Here is a 17109-nt window from a genome sequence, read left to right as displayed (position 1 = left end):
CTGACAGGTGTAAAACCTAAATGCTCATAAATCATTATGTTATCAGTTGATTTGTGTACATTTTGAACTATGAATCGCATGAGAGACAAGGAAGACGAACTGAAGTCTTAAATCTCAGCTGTCACCCACAAAATGAGGGAAATGTTCCTCTGGTTTTGTTTATCGAAGAAAGCTGGCTATTAGCTCTGCAATTATTATTTTTTTAATTCAGTTCTTTCATATAAAGAGGACGATAGGTCAATGCAATAAACAGTCCTGTGGGGGTAATCCAATAAAAGTCATAATAGCAGTAGTTGGAATAGTTGTGGCCTGTTGGCATTTATTTACCACACCGGTTCTCGTTTGTCCATGAGGTCTATTTGAACTAATAACTTTTTGTTTCATTTCCCCACCTCAAATGAAAAAACTGTCTGAATTTTCATTAAATTTAAAATAATTGTCTCATTGAAATGATTTCATTGTCTCAGGTCTCTCAGACCTACTCGAATGCATGTTTGATGGCTTCCCATTATGTCTGCCTGGAATTGCCTCATAAAGTCATAACCATAAACCAGGGAAATAACTGGAGGGCAGGGATCATGCAGAAGATGACACGTTCCCAATGAAAGTAATTGCTGGAAAATAATTATTTTGCACAGAAGGCTGATGGTGGTAAGCAGTGGCAAACAGTTCAAACAAGAGAAGAGAATCAAGAGAAGTCCAATATATATTGCCCTGTCTCAGCTAGCGAATTAGCCGAACCCCCCCATATATATATATATATATATATATATATACAGTAAAGTCTCGTTATATCGATATATATATATATATATATATACTATATATATATATATATATATATATATATATATCCGATATCAATATAACGAGACTTTACTGTATATATATATAGTACAGTCTCGTTATATCAATATTCTCAGGAGTCGGAAAAAATATCGATATAACCGGACTATCGATATTCCGGAGCAATTACACATCAATAAATGTGCATCAGCAATTAGAACTGAAGTCCACAAAGAATATGCAATCTTTAACAAGATTTTACGCTAAATTACAAAATGTCAGTTTAATATAAGAAAAACAACAAGACGTTCACAAAACAAACTATTTGTTGAAAATAAAAGTAAACAAATCTTTTTCATTTGTTCTTGAGAATAGGCTTACCTACATGTGACAGCGAGTTGTCCTCTCCTTCAGCCATTGTGGATTAAAAAAGCGAGTAGATATAATTGGTTTTTCTGCTAAAGTTTCCGGGTTTCCGGGCTGAGGGCTGAGGTGCCAACTCGTGATCTGATTGGCTATCGCAACCTTATATTAACTACATGTGCCCGTTCTGTACAGCGCACAGACGCCCTCACTGTTGATTCTGAAGGCGTCGGTCAGATTTCATACAGCCTGGCGACACAAACTAGCTGAATTCTGATTGGATTAAAAACTCTGACCTAAAACTACAACACTGAAAGGAGCATAACCAAATGGATATAATATAACATCAAGAAAACAGTATGTAGAATAATTATATATATTTAGAAAAAATACTTTTTTAATGAAATTGACTTTTATTATAATTATGATAATGATGTCTGATTATGTTAGGCCAGCAGGGAAGGCCTTGCTGGCCCTGACGGCCCACCACAATATATATATATATATATATATATATATATATATATATATATATATATATATATATATATATATATATATATATATATATATATATATTAGACTCTAAGCAATACATTAGTGATTGTGTACATTTATAGGTCGGTAGGTACTTGAGGTCAGGATTTGTTTGACAAGCAGGTAACCATGTTGAATAACAAATTGCGCTTGTGTATTTTGCTATGGTTTGTGGTGGTATGTTACATTTGTTTGCATTTTCACTTTTACCTGTGACGTTAATGGTGACGTCTTAAAACTCGGCTTGATGATGGTACACTTGCTTGCAGAAAAGTCATCAGAGGGGGCAACTCTGTCTCTAATAAAAGTTACATCACATGTCACAAATCAAGTCAGGCTTGCATTTGCATCAAGGCTTTCGAAATAAAGCTTTATATTCCATTATGTGCAATTTCATAAAATCAATTTTCTTACCAAGTATCAGGAATAATAGTCGTGGTAGTACATTCCTCATCCATTTCCGCAAAAGACCGTTGCTTTTGGCTGCTGGGATGCCCATAGTTTTGTCTCTCAGGCAGCAAACAAATCGGCTCACGTTTAAGTCACTTTTACACCTCTCAAAAAGTGTAACAACTAATTACATCTCAATTGCGAGTTGAAACCGACCCCATTGGATTTATCAACCGGATTAGCGTTGTGTTGCAAAATGGAAAAGAACACTGCACTCATGCCGTCATGGCCAATGGCATTGCTGCTCAGTCTGAGAAGTACAATTCAGGGTTTACTGAGACAAGGGCGATGGTGGCTAAGCTATCTCGCTACCTGCCGCCGATCATGTTGTTGCTAACTCGAGCTCAGACTTTGTGAGAGCAAGGAAACATGCTTGCTTGAAATAATGTCGACGCCATTTAGGGGAAGGTGAATGAGCAGGAAGGCTTCCCGGTTACCCCGGTCACACAACTATTAACATCGATGTTATCAGCCGCCTCCTGCAGCTAGCTGGAAGTTTGTCATCCGCCCCAGGAGGAGTAGGAGGACTTGCGGGGGGGGGGGGGGGGGGGGTTCGGCTAATTCGCTAGCTGAGACAGGGCAAGTACATGTCTTCCTCTCTACTTACTGCCGAAGGAAAATCTTGCAGTTCATGTTTCGCCAAGAAGTCAGTGTGACGTCTTTCATTCCGTCTTGTTCGTATTTTTTCCACCACGAGAAGAGGAATATGTCCAGGTATAACATATACAGCCTGTTAGACTGGGTCTACGGCGGGGTGGACCCGAAGTTTGAAGGCAACGGGGGCCCAGAATGTGCCGCCTTCCTCGCGCCCCAGCAGCGCATCAGTGAAAGTCTGGTTGTGTTCCTCGTTTCCATTGTGGAGATTGGCGTTGCGTTGAAAAAAATAAACATCTCAAAAGAGCTCAAAGTGGTGGGGAAAGAGTGCACGAGATCAAAGGAGGATAGTGTAGGGAAGAACTTGTTACTTGTTGCACTATGCATGACTTTTGGAGTAGAAGTGGGGTTCAAATTCGCCACCAAGACTGTGATCTACCTGCTCAATCCGTGCCATGTGGTGACCATGATCCAGGTAAGGATCACACTGCTGGTCAGTTCCTGACCTCTGTGATCAATGCATACCTGCATTTACTTCTTTTCATTTCTGCTTTTCTCTTGAAGGGGTCGCCACAGTGTCCTCCATCATTCATGTGCAAATGAAGTGTGCAGTGTGATTCAGAATCAGAATCAGAATCAGAATACCTTTATTCGTCCCGCAATGGGGAAATTTGCAGTCCACAGCAGCAATTGAAGAGGGATGGGGTTGGGGTGGGAGTGAAAGGATAGAAAACAAGATATTCTAAGCATAACAAAATAAAAATGTCAACTGTATACTGTGCAAATGTAGATGTGCAAAAACCGTTCTATAAACAAGACTGTACATAGTGCAGAATCAAGAAATGCATTTAAATATATTGCAACAACCCATATTTACAAGTGTCCAGTTTTTTTTTTTTCTATTACTTGAATCACATTAACGTACAGCTATGTTAATGTTTGGTTACCTGATTTATAAGATGGAATATTGCAAACACCCTTCCATATTATTAATTGCAAAGGCATATATACAGTAATTGTATTGTTAATTGATTGACTTAAAGTTCTACCCTCTACCGGCGTTCCTTCCTCTTTCCCCAGAGTGAAAGTTTGCACAAACTTCCCCTCAATTCTACTTACTTCGTTATGGTCTTTTGCAATTTTTTTACTTCCTTATGATTTACTGCCAATGGTACTCATTTGAGTAGTCTCAAAAAAATTTAATCATCAAAAGTTGTTAACTCAGCTTTTCAGACTCAAATGTCCCATCCGAACACATAGACACATAGTGGTCCCTAAACAGACAATCCACAATATCTCCCGGCTGAAGTAGTGTTTGCTTCCAAGGTGTTCGTCAACAAAATGTAGGGTGTGGTTTCTACCGTCTTTGTGTGTGTATATAGCAATGATTCACAAAAGCATTGGGTTCATACATTAAAAAGTAAATGTTGTCAGTCCTGTTCTCAAATCAGCTACATTCTATGCACTATTTCCATGAGAGTGCTTTTCGTTGGTTCGACCTGACTGCTTGGCCTGCGCCTTACATTATTGTATTTTGTTGCGAAAGGTCATGAACATAACACAGTACAGTGGTAAATGAATAATGTGGTTAGAATTTAATTGAAATTGCACATAGTGATTGATTGATAGTGGGTCAACAACATCATTGACCGGGTCTGCAAAATAAGAAATGACGGCTAACACAATCTTGTTCACTTTAGGGACATTCTGTGCCGCCCATACTAATCTAAAATTTATTAGCATATAGAGGGAGATTTTTTTTTCCTCCCCAATTTTTTGGAGGTTGAGGGTGTGTTATTTGTTGGTTTGTTTGGCTGATAATCCCCCCAATGTACAGTAAAGTCTCGTTATATCGATATTCAAGGGAGTCCGAAAAAATATCGATATAACCGGGACTATCGATATATCCGACCCTGTTTGCATGTAATTTTCTCCGTGCGTGCATAGAAATAGTATCGATATAACCGGGACTATCGATATATCCGATATCGATATAACGAGACTTTACTGTATTTCAGTGGACATCAATTCTACTTAAAAATGTGAATATTCATGCACAGGGTCGAGGCCACATAAACTGTTTAAGTACATTCTGTAAACATTTATTCAATTTTGTTTGAATCATCAAAAGAATGCCACTCTGAGAGGGTCCGTAGACGTTTTTTGTATTCAGTGTAATAATTCAGCTACTGAACCAAAAACGTGAAGTTTTCCCCTTTTGCGCAAACTGCGTTTATGTTTTATTTTTATTTTTCAGATTGTTTGAAGTGCAGAGCTTGACCATATGAAAGAACAGGCCCCCAACCATTGATATTTTAGCTGTAAAATTATTCGGGGGATGCAACTATTAAAGTTAATTGCGTCTTTAATGCTACATCAGCAGTGCCGCGGCTCATTTACCAACGCTCATGCTTGTGGACAGAATGTGGACGAATTGTTTCGTGGCGCTGTTGATGCTCATGCGCAGTCATGATAAAGTTGGTTAATGGTCGCTGCGATGCTCATGGCTTCTTCCTGAGTCCTGATAATTACTTTTTTTCAACGAAATACCGCCAAAGTTGTACCATTTGGAATCTGACACACACATGTATTATTATTTGTTTATTTATTATAATCTTCAATGAATATTCATTGAATTTCTGAGGGCATCTGCCATAAATAAACATGAAAATCCCTGATGTTGATATTCACATTTCGGTGAATTTGTTTGACACGGAAACAGCATTGTCCTTTGAATGAACACACACACACTCGAAGTCATATACAACTTCATGCCGCAGTGGCCTAGTTGGGTATTAATACTGGCTATCCCATGATCACAATCTGTTTTTGCCGCTCATCATTTGGAACAGACAGATTAGCCTATTCTTTAAAAAAACAAAACAAAAAAACACCACATTATATAGCATCTTAGTTCTTGATAAATGTGTCAGCGGTGACACATGAATCTTTAAGCAGTCAATTTGTGAGCAGACCAGCAAACATCTCTACTTAACCGGGACCTCCTGACTGAGAATAAGCTTGCGTAGCGATTTGCATAAAATCCATTTCAGAGTGTAATCTCTTGTGTGGATGTGGAAAGGGGTGTGGGGTGGCAGCAGAAATGAAGTCGTCGCAAAAACCCAGACTTCCACTGGTACAATGCATTGGAATATGTTGTCTCTTGTAAGAACTGTGGTTGAATTTTGACAACATGCTCTTTTGACAACAGATGAAGCTTTAACCCATTTTTTTCCACCTCTACAGCACTTAATGATTTATTTATACCTTACCACGCGTGTGTAACTATGTCTTTCTCTTTCATAGATCTTTCTGCTGGCCTGCCCGCCATGTAAAACTGCAATGGTGGTGTTTAGGTGAGCTTGCCGTATAACTCATACACATCATTCCGCTCAACAGCTGAAGCACAAGCGCCCCCTTTGCTCAATCAATGGAAATCCAATATAAGAGCTACATCAAATGTTTTACTTTGACAAATGCGTCCTTCGCGATGAATTAATCGTCTCTCAATTTCCTCATGCAATTTCTAATTGAGATGGGAAAATTGCTCATTTGAGGCATGGTCATGTCGACCAAATGAAATGGCTGCTTTCTATGGCTTGAAATTATCCAGCCGCCCAAAAGGCCGCGCTCGCATTGTCAAATGGTGTGGTTCTAATTTTAAATTGCTCCCGACAACACAAATGTCATCGGCAGCTGAAGTGTGACGCTTCTCCACCCACCACAGTGCAGCATGCTGCTTCACTCTCAGACAACCGTTTCCCCCCTGCAGCAAGATTAAAACCCAAATGCGGCCCGATCTATTCTACCTCGCGTGCAAATGAGAACATGTGACACCTGTCGTTGGAGAGCAAAGTTGTATCATATCCATTCAACGCCCCCTGGGTTTGTGTTATTGTCTTCATGGTGGAGCTTATCCACAACCTTGACACACTGTAAAAACATGCTAATCATGGATGCAAATAATCATCCATGTTTTTCCAAATTATTTGCTCTTCTACCGTTTCCTTGTATTATTGCAAATATGAGGATTTGTTTATGAGTTTGTCAATTCATGGCTGCCATATTATAATGACACAGCATCTTGGGACATGCGATGAGGCTCATCTTATTTCTCCATTGCTGCAAATGTACAAATCTGGATAGATTTCCTCCATTTTCAAGTTGGGATTGCACAGTGGCGGGCGTGCATTTCACTCCTTGGCCCTCAGTAAGTAGTGCGACATCTGAAACACTCCACAGGTGCGAGTATGGTGTCATGTACTACACGTCCACTAGAGGATGTCGTTGGACAGGAAATAACCGGTGACTTGAAGAAACAAGGAATAGTGTCAATAAACTGTTCAAATTTTTACGATGAACATGTGGATTCATAGCTTTGGAACTGTCCAACCTTTCTTAATGATGTCCATCTATTTTTGAAGAGTCCATCTTCAAAATGGTGTCAACAGTATATCTCCAACCAAATCCATTTCTTCTCCTCCTTCAGCCATTGTGGGTTGTCAAAACCACTATTAAATCAACACAAAAATGCTCGCTACAGATACAGTGTGCTAGCTCTGGCCAGTATGCACTTATCACTAGCAGCTAGTGATACTATGATTGGCTCGTGACGAGCCAATCATGTGACTAGCCAATCATAATTTGTGAAAACTGATGTTGGCAGCACTTTTGAGCAGGCCTTGGGTTGCCAACTCGAACACTGATTGGTTACAGCAACTGTTTCATCACCATTGATTGTTATGCTCCAGAGCCTGCAGAGCTAATTGTGAAGGCGTCCAGGTAGATTTCGGACCCTGGTAACAAATGATGACTGAAATGTGATTGGTTAAATTCTTAACCAATCACAATCACCTTTCAATACATTAAAACTTGTCAATCAATAGCTCTAAAGACAAAATTGTTATGATTGAAATTTAAACACATTACTCGCCCAAGTAGAATCAACTCCCTACCCATTCATCCAGGCTGTGAATCTGAATGGATCAACTCAGATGTGACGCTGTGACGTACGCAATGCAGAAATAGATTTGCAGAAGTGGTCGACAGGGTCGGAGAGTGTGCAACTGTGGTCAGATCTTAAGTTGTCTGAAATCTGCGGCATTCCTTAATGAGCACCCGACGTGCCGGCCGATTTTCATGATTGCTTTTGTGTTTTTATAGGCTGCAGGTCCATATGTTGAATGGCGCCCTCTTGGCTTTAATGTTCCCCGTGGTCAACACAAGACTGGTAAGCAACCATTGAAATCAGGCAAGATTGTGTGTGTGTGTGTGTGTGTGTGTGTGTGTGTGTGTGTGTGTGTGTGTGTGTGTGTGTGTGTGTGTGTGTGTGTGTGTGTGTGTGTGTGTGTGTACAGAGTAATATACAGTAAAGTCTCGTTATATCGATATCGGATATATCGATAGTCCCGGTTATATCGATACTATTTCTATGCACGCACTGAGAAAATTACATGCAAACAGGGTCGGATATATCGATAGTCCCGGTTATATCGATATTTTTTCGGACTCCCTTGAATATCGATATAAGGAGACTTTACTGTATATATATATATATATATATATATATATATATATATATATATATATATATATATATATATATATATATATATATATATATGTGTGTGTATATATATTAGTCTGTATATATACACACACACACACACACAGTAATATATATATATATATATATATATATATATATATAACTCTGTCTTTTCCATATGATGTATTTGCTCGATTTACTGACTTTTTTTACCCAAATGAGGATTTATTTTGTCCAAAGAAGTGGTGAAACTGGCAACCTTCGGTTCAAGAGTTTTGCTGTCACCCTCTATATCGAGTGTGAAGTTTGTCTCATTCTCTATATCTGATCTGTTGAGTGCCAGGGCGCTGTTAGTGGGCGTGCCGTCACTTTTGATTGTGGGCTCTGAGGTGAAATCCATCTCTGGTTTTCGATAGAGCTGCATCGACCATGACAATGGTTTCGTGATAGTAACGGGAAACAGTGGTTGGATTGGGTCACATTTCATTCTGTATTTCATCCTTCATTGTCCCATAGCTGAACTGGAAAATATGTGAATGAGGACAAAAAAAGAATAATTTAGAATATTGTGGCATTTTATAACATTGAAGCAACCTCGTTAAATATAAATTTGAGGTTGGGAATTTTTGAGTGTGTGTTATGTTTACTGTATCTGATTAAATAGAGAAAAAACATAGGAAATGCTTACAAGAAAAGATTGGAATGCTGAGAAGAAAAAAAGTGTCTCTCTCACATTCGTGCGTTCTCCTCTCTGTTGTCTCCTCAGCTGCCATTTGAAAAGGAGATTTACTACATTCAGCACTCCATGCTGTATCTGGTGCCGCTTTATCTTTTCAGGAAAGGAGGTAAAGTTTTGACCTTCACTTACATCCTCCCTTCATTGACGGCAGACTTGTTTTTCTCCTTTGACGTCAATGCCTGCATCGCCTGTGTCAGTTCAACTGTGGTAGCTGTTCCTCTCCGCGTGTTTTGTTTGTCTGTCTTGACCTCCTCCTATAAAGGTTACCATACTACTGAGGAACAAATGTTTTTGGGCTTCACTCAACATTAATAAGATGCCCGGAAGAATCGCTTTACTACTTTCTAATGGCAACAGATATTTGGAGTTTCTACTCGGCGCCTTTATTTTTCCTTTCATTAACCTTTAGGGAAGCTCACACAACATGCGGAAGCTTAATTGCGCACCTCACTAATTGTGTTATTTAACCCATTCACTGACCGACATGTGCAAAAATGTGTCAACTCCAGCGTCAGGATTTTTGTCATTATCTCTCCAAATCCAGGACCCACAGAATATTGAGTTTTGGAACACCATAAACATTCAATACAGGGTTAGAAACCTTCCTCTCTTCTTTTCTTTGAAAAAAAGAGTCAATTCCTAACTTATATGGGTCTGGAGTTATATGAGCATGAAATGAGGGCGGCTGTCCAAAATACAATGCAATACGTACATATTGGTTTAAAGCGTTTTAACAAAAGCTAAAGCTGGAACAAAGCACTAATGTGGATAAAAGGGAAAAGAAAAACTGTGCCAGAGGCCATGGCCAGCGCTTTATCGGCAGCCACAAAAAAATCATGTGACTGTAAAGTGTCCTTGAAAGTTTTGTAAGGAGCTTAGAAATTAAATGTATTATTATTATTATTATTATTATTATTATTATTATTATTATTACCAACACCCAAACAAATCCGGGAATGGTGCTCTACGTCATATTTTCAAACCCAGAATAAATTTGTGAATGGCAGCGAATGAGTTAAGTGGCGATGGGAAACTTTGTCTGGATAGCATCAACGGGGATTTGCACTTGTGAAAAGTGATTTTACAAATACTGTGTTGGCCAGCTTCATTCAGAGCTTGTCAACAGCGCATAATTATTTTAAAGTCTACTTTATGTGTATTTCAGAAATGTCTTACTCTTCATAGGTGTGTACAAGCCCGAGCCGCTGGGGGACATATGGTGGGCGCTGCTGTCCACAGGCATCCTTTTCCTCTATCACTTCCTATTCTTACAAGTTCTTGGCCTGGTAAGAGAGCGACCCTTGCTGGATGACTTCGATAGTGCACTGTTGGCCCTCATTTATGCACTGGGTTGCGCTTCACCAGGGTCATTGCGTGTTTGAGGGGGATAATGTCACCATACAAGTGAGATTATTATTCGCTTTAAAGGACAACCGACGTCACTTTTTTGTTTCCTAACTGACTTCAGAAAAACGTTTTATAGCATCTAAGATACCCAAAACACGAAGTATGATATATTTAGTCAAATGCAAAACACCAATAAAAATGACTTAAAGTGTCTAAAAAGTACTTCAATTTGAAACCGGAAGTGTCCAGTTTCAGAAGGTCCCGCTCCCTTGTTCGTGATGTCACGCCACAATGGCTTCAGATTCGGAGAACATGCTTTAATCCAGTTATGAATATGATTCAAATAGTTCTGAAGAAGAAAGCATACATGTTTGCAATCGATTAAAGAATGTATTCCGTGTCATTTTGAGGCATCAGAGGTGGGAAATGTCGCACCCAAAAAAGGCAGAACATGGCGACAAATCCGTGTAAGGAATTAATCAGCCCGTTTCCACAGTCTGATTAATTCCTTACATGGAGCTTTTTCGCCCTCTTCTGCCTCTTTTTGGTCCTACACGACGTTTTCAGACCAAAGTACAGCAAAATGCATTGACGTGATGGAAGGACTGCTACAATGTGTCCTTTTTTCGGTCAGGGGCGTTCCTTCAGTGACGTCACGTACGGACTCGTCACCAACTCAAAAACAAGACTTCCGGAATATTCAGCGCGAGTCTTAAAACATAAAATATCGCTATATGCGGTGGAATCCTTTTAAAATACGCTCAGTAGAAGTCATTTGATTTACAAATGATGGACACAACTTGTCCGGAGATGTCGGTTGTTCTTTAAAGTAATTTATCACAGTGACCTTTTCTGAGGTGGCTTGATCCTAATATGTGATTTCATCTGCACCTCTGCAAAACTAATGAGAAATAATTTTTGCATCCAATAGCTGGGGGATAGAACAATACGCTCAGGGGAATGAATCCTCTTCAAATCATGTACAGCGTTTTCGTTCTAATTATTTCTCTGCGCGTGGGCAACATATCGAAAGGTTCAAGGTGCTCGACATTTATGTGACGAAGCACTGGTATAAGATGAGCCACACCTCACTCACTGCATTGACACATCTGTCAATGGTTTCTCCATCAATTGTAACCAAAACAAATGTCATCATTGTTCAAAGACGTCCGGCCTCTAGTTTCTCTGGACATGACAGCAACATATTGGCATGATGTCCCAACCTGTCTTTGATCCGCCAGATCACAGAGGTGAACCTCAACAACATGCTCTGCCCGGCTGTGTCCGATCCCTTTTACGGACCTTGGTACCGTGTGTGGGCAGCGGGCCACCAGACCCTCCTGACGCTTATCCACGGGAAGCTTCTGACACTACTCTCGCAACACACGGTTCCCATATGCAGATACTTCCTGGATACGTTGCGGCTGCGCAGCAAGAAAGTCGATTGAACCACGGATACATGCGAGCCTTTCACTCTCAATGCCTTTTATGTTGCTTTTAGTCCATCTTTTACCGTGTGTTTTACTGTACTCGAGTCCCGCGTGTGGTCCAAATGTACGCAACTTGCACGCACAAACTTTAATGGGTATTTTAGGGCTGGTAATTGGGTGGGCTGCTCACCAGTCCGCTTGATAATTTCAATCATTTTCCCTGAAAAATGCAGATCATTTTTTTCTTATGCTGCCTTTTTTGGGGGGGGTGAGGGCGGTGACCACTTACTTATCTGCTGTTGTCATTCTTCAACTGGTTAATATGCAAATGTCAAGTTTCTAATTGTCAGTTTATCTGCCATTTTACTTGTATTGTGTGCGATTTGTCCTGCGCTGTAAATGTGAATTTAAGTCGTTTCCGGCTTTGGGAAAAGTGGGAAGATGGCCATCAACGATCTGTCAGTGTCGTGTCATCATCACTGACCCCACCGTGTTTATGTTGAATGGAAGAAGGGGGAAAAAAAAACATTTTTTCCCACTTCTACATCAGCCATCAGGTGATGATAAGGGAATATCAAGTGTATTATTTCAACACCGTGCTGACTGAGTTTAGAAGGAAATCGATCAAAAATGTATGCCCCAGGTTCATTTGTTGCACCTAAACATGTTGTAATTTAATGTCAATTTTTTTAAAAAATAGGACCAAAAATTTATTGGGTTGTTTGAGTTTCCACTAAGCTCCAGCGCAAACATTCAGTCGATGTTGAGATCAATGAGGACCCATCGGATTATTGTTATTTGTCCTCTGCCAAGGAAATTGTGCTCTTTTGGTTGATATGTTGACATATTTATTGGGAGAAGAAAATAGTCATGCCTTGTGAAACTTGAATAGCGTGTCGCTCGATACTCCTGTTAACATTAGCAAAGAATTGCTGAGACACACTCCGCCAATACAAACCCCAATTATCTGATAATCTGCATGAGCTCACTTTGGGTAATTTATTGATGGAAAGAAAGTATTAATATTTCATCAATTACATTGCGTATCATTTCAAGTGTGTGTGTGTGTGGTACATCATTGTAGCATAATTATAGTCTGCAGATATTGTACTTCAATGTAAAAAAAGGGATGCTTTTCTACTTTTAAGGGATTATTTTTGGTTCTTAGTTTTTTTTTTTTCAGTTGTTCAATGTCATTGCAATTGTCTTTCATATCTAAATTCCACTCCTTGTTGCAACACACCTGATCCAAATGAGCAGATTCAATGTAAGGCTTCCGCAGAGCTTGGTGATTATCTGGTCATTTGAATCAGGTGTATTGTAACAGGGAGACATGGAAAACGTGTAGGAGGTTGGCCCTCCAGGATTAGGAGTGCCCACCCCTGGATTAGAGGGAGAGGCTTCTTACGCAGGCTCCATCATTGTAAAATTGGGTGGCGAGGGCTACTACCCCCTCACATAAACATGCAACATCTGTGCTGAAAAGAAAACACACTTTTTTGTTGACTTTTTATTGAATAAATGATTTTAAAATGTAACAGTTTAAAACTACATTTTCTTCACATCCACTGCTTACATACTCAGATTACCCATCAATGGATATATTCTTTCACGCACCCCGCCAGTTGCATTTTTGTGTTTTTTTTTTTTTTTATATATATTTTTTAAGAAAAGTTGCTTGTGTTTTGTATCAGTTTTGCATTTTTTTCCTGTTGGGGTCTTACTATTGTGATAAAAAAATGCCCGTTTCAAGTCTTACCACACTAACAGCAATTTAAGGAGAGGAAAGCTCTAGGTCTACAGGGTTTGTTTTTTTTAGCTTTCCGATTCGTTTTTTTTTTCTCCAACATATTCAAGTTACTAAAGCAGAGTAAAAACAATATTCCAAAATCAAAATGACAAGAAATTAACAATGGTATGAGGAGTTACGCCGGGCAACCCTCCCAGCCCATCAGGCCACTGGAACTAAAAAAGTTCATATTGTACAGTGAGACACCTTTGAAGTCAAGTGTCTCAAAAATTCAAAACATAGAAAACCACTCAAATAATTTTGAAACTCGATTCAAAATATTCTTTTGAAAAAAACTTTTGATGTACAAAAACAGTCACTTTCTTTGTTTTTTTCAATCTCATATTGTAAAAAGTTTCAAACAACTTTATTGTAGTTCTTATTTCATTTGTCATTATTATTGATTTTTTTCTCCAACTACTCATCTACGGTTTCAGTGCGATTGTACACCAGTGCAGCTACTGGGTCCAGGGTAAAGAAAACTTTTTTTTTTTTTTTTTTTTTTTTTTTTTTTTTTTTTTTTTTTTTTTTTTTTTTTTTTTTTTTTTTTTTTTTTTTTTTTTTTTTTTTTTTTTTTTTTTTTTTCATTTTAATGGCATAAAAATAAGGGGTATAACAAAGTATAACTGCTGGTCTTGTGGGGGGAAAACATTTATAAACCCATAAAGCTACGAGGCACACGATGGGAGTTTCATTTTTTTGAATGAGAGAAATAACAAACAAAAGTAGAAAGTAACATGTTTGCAACCATCCGTGATGCCATGAACGGCTTCAGAAATATTTTCAATGAAAAGTCATTGAAACAGGGTTGCTTAATAAGTCCAGACAGGTGAGCGATTGATACGCAGACGCACAGACACATGTTTTTCATCAACTGCAGATGTATTTTTTTGGAAGGACAGGAAGTCAGGCTTGAAGAGCAGCATTCCGGACATGGCCGCTAGCATCTTTGGTTCAGTCAAACACAACATGAACTTCAGTATTGAGCTGAAAAAACAAGCCGAACTCTGAAACCTCCCTGGGGAGCCGACGCACATACCTGCTACACTAAACTATGAGGATTTTAAAAAAAAGTCCAATATCCTATGAGGTATCAATGCTTTGAAATTGTTCAACAGTACACAAGCATTGTGTCATATGAAAAGGTCTAAATTGGGCCTTCCGCTTGTGTTTGAATATTTGGACTTGTCAATTCACAAATGATTCAGCAGCTAGAGAACAATAGGATGTGCTCAAGAGTTGTTGGGTTAGTTTTTTTCCCCTCATAAAAGCAACATCCAAACTACTGCAAATTGCAAACGACAAATCAACATGTGAACAGACTACACCATGAGGCTGGGCCATGATGTGTTTATGGGAGGGTTAAAAAAGGGTGGCTAACATGTGACTTCTTGTCCTTTCAACCCTGCACGGATGTTGACGTCGCTAGGGAAAACAAGCAACATAAACAAATCAATAAGAACGCCTGTTGAACAGATCTGCATATTTCAAGAAGAGGAAAGGTAACATGTAAGATTCTCTCACAACAGATCTCAGTTGAATGCTAACATTACATTCCGTAGTCTGCTGCTGGGAATCATCCCGCTTCATTATATGTGAAGGAATATACGATTTTCCCATAGGGAACTCATCCCAATAGTTACCCGCAATGGATTTGATGAAAGCAGGGGCTACATTTTTTTGTTTCCTTCAAAGTTAATATGCGCCGCATTTCGCAGCCATGTACGAAAGAGAAAATCTTACATGTAACATCTTTTTTTTTTTTTGGATGATATGATGGATGAGTCCGCATGACCAGTCACAAGCTGTGACCACCCCAATATGAGGTCTGATAGCACCATATTTGTCTATTAACGCTCTTCATGGTTCATAAGAGTGTCCAAGCATAATATATACTTTATATCATGGAGAAAACCATAGGCCTCATACTCATACATGCAACTTAACATGTTGCATGTGTACAAAGACATATGTTTAAAGAGCATGGTCAATTTGGTTTCGCAGCAGATCATTTCCAGGTTGTGCTGTGATCAAATGAAACAGGAGATTTTGATGCTCAGTCGAAACTATTGGCTGCTCTTCCCGCACTTTGACTTTCCAAAGGGGGCGGAGCGCTGCGAGGCGTGTTCGAGCTGCGACGGACAACAACACACCATTGACCAATCCAGCGGTGCTATGATTGGAACCACCTGGTATCAAGAACTGAGTATCCTCTCCTGTTCCATTTGTTTGTAACTCATTCATTTAAGGCAACGCAACTTTAAAACGTCATTTCAGGTGAGCTGTGGATGGGAGTGCCAAAAGCCCTTGACGTTTTTTGCATAAAGGAAAAAAAGTGAAGAATCTGCCAGTTGGTGAAGGCTGTCACAGAAGTTGGTCAAGTAATGAGAACCTCTCAAAAAAAAAAAATCATAAAATCCAGTCGGTCAAACCAAATCAGTCTGCATTGTAACACTGGAGCCCCAGCGGGTGCGCATGTGTGTAGACGTGACAGGCAACAACAGTTAAACAAGAAAACTGTTCTTGGGATTTAATTAACCCCAAGACTCCATTGCAAACATTCCGTTCGTTCCAATTCTGTTGTATTTACACAACTGACGAAATGGAGCGTTTCTGTGTTGAATGTAAATGACACCTCCAAAAGTTAGCTTTGGATAAGTTATATTTAAAATGCTGCATCTAAATGGGGGAGACGAACGAGGTTTCTTTCGGTACACAAAGACAACATACAAGACAGAAGAAGGAATAGCGAATGCTAGATGGAGAGTATATGGCTTTAAATTTTCCCTGTCGTGTGGCTCCCTAGCCGTAAACCACTTGCGCCATTTTTAGAAGATGAACAAAACAATTAGCCGTTAATATCTTTCCTTGACTGATGTAGAACCACAAAACATATGTACAATCGTTGTACTAAATTCATCCTGTCTACTTGATATGTTATTCCTTACTTACAGGGTATTGTCGCTGTTCAAATACCTGACATGTTTCACTACTTCCGCCTTCGTCAGAGTCCACCTCCACTCTGACGAAGGCGGAAGTAGTCGCCGAAACATGTCATATTTGAACACCGACAATACACTGTCTGTAAGTAAGGAATCTGCTTAACATTACATATGTACAATGATGGGGAGCTCAACACCAACAATTTGCATTCCAACACATGATCATTTCACTGTTTTTTTCACTCCGGGGGATAAAAAATACGTCGATACCCACGCACAAATCCATAAATAAAAGCTGAGAGCTAAAGTAATAAATGCAGCCCAACCATTCCTCTGAGGGCATCACTAACATGTCCGGGTACTGACACTTTTGGCCTAGAAACAAGCCAAAGAATCATTTCTTGACTAAACTAAGAGTCTCCAAAGCCAATACAACCTCAGTATCAGTCTAGTGTCCCTGCGCTTTTTTTTTTTTTTTTTTTTTTTTGAGAGGGATCAAAGTAGCGACAACACAGCCATTGAGGATAACATTGCTACATGGTTTGAATAAAGTTAGGAAAAGAAAAATGACTAAATGCAAAATA

The 17109-nt window shown here is 39.3% G+C and overlaps 1 protein-coding gene across 1 annotated transcript; it reads left to right on the top strand.

Moving 5' to 3' along the window:
* The first annotated feature begins 2672 nt into the window (after positions 1-2672).
* On the top strand, positions 2673-14134 carry tmem164 (transmembrane protein 164). The gene is made up of 6 exons (XM_089017326.1): positions 2673-3205; positions 6037-6086; positions 7894-7960; positions 9045-9123; positions 10203-10303; positions 11606-14134. The coding sequence occupies exons 1-6, from the start codon at positions 2768-2770 to the stop codon at positions 11810-11812; spliced, it is 942 nt and encodes a 313-aa protein (XP_088873452.1). The 5' UTR covers positions 2673-2767; the 3' UTR covers positions 11813-14134.
* The last annotated feature ends 2975 nt before the right edge of the window (positions 14135-17109 follow it).

This window comes from Hippocampus bargibanti, linkage group LG16, assembly GCF_051943395.1.
Source record: "Hippocampus bargibanti isolate YZ-2025 linkage group LG16, ASM5194339v1, whole genome shotgun sequence".
In the NCBI taxonomy this organism is placed as follows: Eukaryota; Metazoa; Chordata; class Actinopteri; order Syngnathiformes; family Syngnathidae; genus Hippocampus; species Hippocampus bargibanti.
This window is presented reverse-complemented; position numbering and strand designations above follow the sequence as displayed.

What these genes read in the sequence shown, in the direction of transcription:
- tmem164 (XM_089017326.1), top strand. Translation starts at nt 2,768, where the DNA reads ATGTTTCGCCAAGAAGTCAGTGTGACGTCTTTCATTCCGTCTTGTTCG. An exon ending in ACTGCAATGGTGGTGTTTAG is followed by an intron (nt 6,087 to 7,893) that starts GTGAGCTTGCCG and finishes GTGTTTTTATAG; the next exon opens with GCTGCAGGTCCATATGTTGA. An exon ending in TCTTACAAGTTCTTGGCCTG is followed by an intron (nt 10,304 to 11,605) that starts GTAAGAGAGCGA and finishes TTGATCCGCCAG; the next exon opens with ATCACAGAGGTGAACCTCAA.